This window comes from Helicoverpa armigera, chromosome 17, assembly GCF_030705265.1.
Source record: "Helicoverpa armigera isolate CAAS_96S chromosome 17, ASM3070526v1, whole genome shotgun sequence".
Lineage (NCBI taxonomy): Eukaryota > Metazoa > Arthropoda > Insecta > Lepidoptera > Noctuidae > Helicoverpa > Helicoverpa armigera.
Window position 1 is genome coordinate 4,922,841 of NC_087136.1, and position 7,195 is coordinate 4,930,035.

At 34.4% G+C, this 7,195-nt stretch overlaps 1 protein-coding gene across 1 annotated transcript; it reads right to left on the reverse strand.

Annotated features, from left to right (window-relative positions):
• Window positions 1-40: 40 nt before the first annotated feature.
• Window positions 41-5,825, reverse strand: LOC110373840 (calcium-binding protein P). Its single transcript, XM_021331222.3, has 4 exons — window positions 5,665-5,825; window positions 4,501-4,934; window positions 2,728-2,940; window positions 41-850 (listed from the first exon to the last, which is right to left on the reverse strand). Exons 1-4 carry the CDS (start codon window positions 5,671-5,673, stop codon window positions 586-588), a joined length of 921 nt encoding a protein of 306 aa, XP_021186897.3. The 5' UTR covers window positions 5,674-5,825; the 3' UTR covers window positions 41-585.
• Window positions 5,826-7,195: the final 1,370 nt, after the last annotated feature.

The following is a 7,195-nucleotide window of genomic DNA, read 5'->3' on the forward strand; positions in this document are numbered from 1 at the left end:
TTCGACAGGTAGGTATCGCAAGTCAAATAAAACAAGAAAATATATACAAAACTTATTTATTGATTACCAATACATCACATATCACTGGCTTTGAACATACAATACTATCACAAAACCTGTCATGCCTGGATCAGTGATCGGATTCACAATTCATAATCGTGACTAAGATCACTGACTCTAATCGATCCAATCGATTTACATCATTAAAATCGTTCAGAGGTAATATTATTATTATTATTCGTATACCTATAGCGCGAAGTGTCTCTGTACATTAAAATTCATCGATATAATTAGAGAAATACAATGTCACTACAATAAGGCGAGAAAATACTTTGAAGACATTACTTTTTATAGCCGCTGCGGGAAGTAAAATTTTGTATCTTGCTCGCATTATCTTAAAACGATTATGATCTCAAGAAAGTTGCTTTTATCACAGTACTTTCGACAAATGACGATAAATATTTAACACGAGACGTTTTAATGTACAGAAGACAACAGACTGTCACTTTTCATACATAAATAATCTCTATGGTCGTTGTTTGCATTATCCATGTACCACGGACTTTAAGGCTAGCTATTTAAGAGTTAAACTTGGTTGGGATAGTAGGTTTGTTGGTTGGGATAGTAGGATTGTTGGGGCGGGTAGTAAGTCTGTTGAGGGGGATAGTACGTTTGCTGGGGGGGTACGTAGGTTTGCTGAGGAGGTACGTAAGCTGGCTGTTGGGGCACGTAGGCTGGCTGTTGAGGAGGAACATAAGCAGGAGCCTGGGTTGGGTAGAAGACTTGAGGAGCTTGCGTCGTTGAGTCTTGGAGGGGCTTGATTTTATCAGCTTGTTCCTTGTCGAGAGCACTGTAACAAATAAACATGAATGATGCAGATGAATGATGTAGGTATAATTTTAATGTTATGACGGGAAAATGGATAAAATTATAATTTTTTTTGAACACCAGGATTAAGCCTTAAGAGGAGGATATAGGGTCATTTCGAAGCCTAGTTCTCTCGTAGGGAAATCCTTCAACAGCAAATAACTTTAATAGGTAAGTGTTAACAATATTAATTTACGGTCTCAAGTTCTACGCAGCGAATCCCAAATCAGTGATCTTGAGGTTGAACGATTATGTCATCCGACAGTGTCTCAGATATAAAGCGAAGGAGACGTCGTTTTTATAGTCAAGATAAAGTAAATGTCCCATAAAAATCTGTCAAGCAATAAGTTATTTACTTGGTAAAATGTTGGTGTACCGTTACGTCGACTATATTTGGCGAGCCAAGTATACTCATCTATCTATGCTAGACTATCTATATTATTTGGCTGACTCCTACTCGTAATATTTCTGTCTAAATGACAATCAATAATAATAACTGTTCTTTTCCAACTTCCAATATAAATATTTTTATAAGTTTTCCATTTTTTTTAGTTTAATTGTGATGATGTAATAGACTAGCAGATATCATTAAACATTAATGTAAGCACTTAAAAATATAGTCAACACTTAAACGTTTAACAAGAGTGTATCTTCTAGCTAGTTGATTAATGCTACATTTAAAACAACTATTTAACATTTTGACCCACCATCTATTATGTTATATGCTAATTTTAACTCCGATATGACAAGGAGGCGGACATTTTAAGTTTTTCATACTTCGTTAACCAATGTTACTAACTCTATTTGGTTGTATGTCCTATGTATTTTTGTTTTCTAACTGTAATATCGCCGTTTTTATTTTGTTATTTCAAATGGGCGTTGTGTTAAACGTTGTTTAGTGATTGAGACATGTCGTTTTAGTGGGTGTTACGTTTATATGATTTTATGTTCTCCACATTGTTCTTTTATATAGATGATGTTTCTTTGTTCGACTTTAACTAAATAGATTCGATGTATGTAAATAAGAACTCTGTGATTGATCTCGTGGAGGTTCATTTGTTTGTAAATATAACAGCAAACCCAGTTGTATGAAAAGTAACATCATAACTTTTTATTTCCATTTGGTCTATATTCAAGCATATTTTAATCTGAACTGGTTCCATTACAAGACCGGTTAAATAATAAAATCAGAATAATTGCATGAGTGACACTATTAAATTGGATACAGAAAAAACTATATCTCTAAGTAACGGTCATCCCAGTTAGAAAACACTTTCGTTTTTACGCGGATATTTTCTAAAACTTATGTTTGTTTTATGTTGTTGTTATTTATCGCTATTTGTTACGGCTATGACAAACAACTGAGGCTATAACTCACTCAACAACACGCCTCTTGGTTCAGGAAAATAAGGGGAACACAACAAACCACGGGACCGCGTCTTCCATTGTTAAAATTCTACGTTCGATTTCGATTTGTGGGAAAAATAATGAGTTTAAAAAGCTAATCGTTAATCAATTGTTTTTTTTAAGTCATTAATATTAATAAGTATTTTGTGACCTCATTTTTTATCGATTAACAATTCTAAGGAAATTGATAATGTTGATAGAGAATATTCAAAACACTTTTGATCTTAATTTAGAATTTTGATTATACCCACCCTCATGTGTAGTTTTACTTTTAGACACTGTTTTATCACCCACTGACGGAAAACAATTTCGGCTAGTAACTCTTGGAAACTAATAGAAAATCGAATAAAGTACCCAAATGTTTGTATCTGATACCCAAGATTACATACCCAATACATACCGAAATCATGAGTAAGAATAAGAACTAATATTGAATGAAAATTGAATACTTACGCTTGGATAGCGGCCGGTACAGGAGGAGGAGTAGGTAGATGGTCACCATATGCATGGAAGCCAGTCTTATCAGCCCAGTAGGTGACAGTGTAGGTCTTGCCATCAGCACCCAAGTATGAGTACCAGCCCTTCTTCACGAGGCTCTCATCTGACTGGTTGACGTCGGTATAGTAACCTTCTTCTCCAACGTGGGTACCGTCAGCAATCTGGTATCTGTGGAGAAAATGAGACAGTAGGTATTTACTATTTGTATTGTAGCTATAGGTTGAGTTTACAAAAGTGCAAATGGTGAAGTTCAAGTTTATTAGGAGAACAAATATTGAACTTATTCTTTACATCGTGGTTTACTTTATTTGTTTTTTTTTTGTACGTACACTTAAAGTACATACAATTTTCATGCTAAATAGAAATAGTTTTATGGACTTTGTGGAATGCAACAAACGAATAGGAATAAGCTTCTTTCACACTATCAAGAAAGTCTACTTTCCTCGTAGCATCGTAGTAACTTATTGTTAGAGAAAACTTGATAGAACTAGTCGAATTTCCGAAGGAATTGTATTATTAGTTGAGGATAACTTCCATGACAATGCGATTATGATGGTCTAAACTTTGGTAATTTCCATATAAACATTCATTGAGGAGATAATAAACACTATAGGTTGGAAGGATATAATGTGACTCTTAGTACGCGTGCCAGTTTTTTTCAAGGCCTGCCACACTATAAAGATAACCATCACTACGGGATGTACTAAACAGTTTTTTATCCACCCTACTTATATCATCCGTTTGAGTAGTACCTAAACCACCATAAGGCAGGTTATCTACAAAACAATGGCGCTACCAATACAAATTTTGTAGACCAATAGAACAGACCGTTAATTTATTCCTCATTAATTCTATAATTCTCCTAGAAAGATACTGTATACGGAAACGCGAAAACTAAATTCCGATACAACGGAGATATCATAAAAATTATGGATCAATAAATTCGATTCGGAAACCGGTAAACTGGTTTAAAAATCGGACATTTTACCTTCGGATGACGATGACTGAACAGTTATTATGGGTGCCAAAGTATCGCATACAATTAGGACCTTTTGGAGGGTCTGATGGTCTGAACAGTTATGGGTAAGATGACCTGGGATTTTTGGAACCTGTACAATCCGTTGTGTGACCGTTAGGGACCGTGTCATCATAACACAGATCTTTTACATAATATTTGCATTTTTGACGCGGGTGTGATTGTCAAGGACAATGGTCCCATATTTTGTGCTTCATTTGAGTCTTGTACATTTTAAGAAATTATAAATTTTTGAGAATCATGAAGTATTATAGAAGTTTTCGATTCAGGGCTTCGGAAAATCTAGTTGAATCGATTTATTTGAACAAGCTTGCTAATGAGCGTATATACTAGCGTATGTACTCGGTAAAATACAAAGGCTGTTAAATATATCTACGTAGGCTTAAATATATAAGCTTGTAAAGCATCATTACTTGCTACAGTTTACCCGCATTTTGTCAAGATTACAGCTATCGGATTTTCAGATCTTTACACTATGTTACTTAAAGGCGTGTTCGTCTTTACGCTTAGGTTTACAATCTCTTTACGGATACATTACTTAATGAAATGTGCTACACGAGTTTATTCGCAAGATTTTACGCTGAAATGGTTATGTGCTTATTTTTTAAATTTAACAAATTGTGGTATGTCGTGGTATGTTACTGTCATTTTTCTGTATGGAAAGATAACTTAATAAAAAAGCTACAACTTACTCGTATTTGTAGTATCCATTATCCCCAAAGTACTGCTCATTCTTGATCACCGGCACAGGGGTGGTGGTAGTAGGAGGATGGTAGACAGGCGTGCTCCACTGTTGGTTGTGGCCACCATAGTAGTCATTCTGTACCCCAGCGGGTACACCAGGAGATACACCAGTGAACACTGGCTGGATAGGCTTGACGGGCTCTTTAGGAGGCAACCACGTGTTCTGAGGAGGTTGGACGTAGCTCGGCGCGTTCCATTGTGGTGGTCTCTGGCTTGGAGGAACGTATGAATTGTACGAGCTCGCAGCGGTCTTAAGATCTGCACCTTCCTTCAAAAGCTCGATGGAGGCGGATGCTTCGGCTTGAGAGTCGTCTATTAATTCTTCCTTCTTCTTCTCTTCTTCGGCGAGAGAGAACGCCAAGATGGCGGCGAAGATGAGTAGCTGTGGAAGAAATTATTTTAGTTAGTCTTACATACATTCTGCATGGTTCACCGTAATTCACCTAAATTTTTTGATATTATTAAATTGAGTCAAAAAAGTTGACTGATTCTTAGTTTCGTGTTTTGAGTTAGATCAGGTATTGTTTTTCCCATTCTGTTATGAGATTTCGGACCAAGATAAATAGCACTAATTATGAAGTTTAATTTGCTAAGTTTTTGTACCGCATTATAAATGTGGTAGCCCAAGTATTGACAGTTTAATTAAGAACTGAGATTTACTTAAATACGTTTTAGAATAAGATTTAGAGATGAAATAACAGTATCGCTTCAAACTTCATAAGATTTATCCCGTTTCGAATTTAAATTAAATTGATACTTCAAATTGTAAGCTCAATTAATGAATCGTAACAAGATTTTGGATATGAAACGTTTTTATTTTTCGAGTTCGCCCTTAATTAAATGCTTCTCATTCAAAATGGTGTAATTACATTTAATGAAGAGTTCTTTTTATTAATTTTGAAATGGACGTGAATAATTTAATTATTTTATTTCAGCAAATTGCACTTAGTTATATGATTGAAAAATATTTTCTGTTAAAATTCTGAACTTAAAAAACGGTACAGGCGAGCACAACTTAACCAAAAAATATTTTTATTCACTGTTTTTTTTTTCGAAGATATTTTATTTTATTTCACACGCACTGTCACGAAACTAAATTTCGAAGGACTCACCAGTTTCATGTCTGTGTCCTTTCGATCCTCGTTCGATACTGTGGTCACAAGGGGTCGCCCCACATTTTTATAGCAAAATATCCTGCGTCCTCATGCGTTCGCGCATCTGAGCAAGCGCACAATGACCTCGCTCTTAGATCACACATATGATTAATAAATTGTGATTTTAGGTAAAATGAAATTTATTGAGACGTTACTGTGTTTATTGCATTCCAAGAGTGAATGTGGGAAAACCTAGTTAAGTTACATTCTTCGTGTAAATATATGATTTATAGTTTTGAAGCAACAAAAATAAATATGTGATAATAACAAAGTAAATAAGCACAAATAAGCTCTACAGTCTACAATTTTAAATACTGTTTTCCTTTAAGTACTTGAAAACGCAGTAGTATTTCTAAGTCTATTAATGAACTACAGAAATGAATGGGCTTGCAAGTGCTTCATTCATAAGTTGTGGGCGTTAGTTACGTTTGTTTAACCAACTACTTAGCACTTGACAGACACATTGTGATGAGAATAGTTCTAATTGATTTGTAAGGATTGCACTTGCTTGGGTGATTCATTTTGAGTTAAGTCAACAACTTTTGCTTGGGTTTTGTGTAGGACTCAAGGTTTGTGTTATGTGTGTTATATCATAAACGTATTACAAGATTTACTTCAATAGATAGAATGATGCTATTATGTATAGATTTACAATTGAGTGTTTTTGTTTAGTTAAAGAAGGAAAATAGGAGTAACATTTTATCATGGATACTTATTGCAGAAATATTATGCAAATTACTGAACTGAAAGATATTACGTTGAGTTTTTCTTAGCAACACATTCTGGAATGCGTTAGTATGGTACCTCCAAAAAGGTTCAAATGTATATTTTTCTACGCCTAGAGTCTATTACACAGGAATTTTGACATAAGATGCGTTTTTATTTACCTGTGTAGGTAGTTTTTTAATTTAATAAGTCCTATTTTATTTATAAGGAAGCAAATACGTAGGAGCACCCTAGTTGTCATTAAACGTAAAGTTTTACGTGCACCAACCAACTTGCTTTAACATTTTAATTCTACAAAGCTGCCGACTTTACTGGACTGTACTTTATCTTCATCATATTTATATATTTTTGACCTAATACAGAGCAAAATGGACGTGTGTAGCATAACAAAATATCCCATCTCATACAGGTAACTTAAATACATTTTATCATACACATAATAGTATGTTTGTATGACTAAAACTGATGGAATTTTCTGTCTACATCGAAATAACGAACAGGACATTTTGTATCCTTTTAATTTCCCGTGTTATGGGAATTTGGTATGCAAATCTGACATTACCATGTGTAAAAGTGAGTAAATGTTGATTTTTATGATATATGGACGTGAATTTGCATTTGAATACCTAAATGGGATTATGATGCAGCTTTGGTGAATACTTTAAAATAGTATAACTTTGATGAAGCTTACTTCGTTTGGTGCAAACTTAAAGTAGTAGAACTTTTTTAGGATGTTTTAATAGTAGTTGACATTCGTAATCTA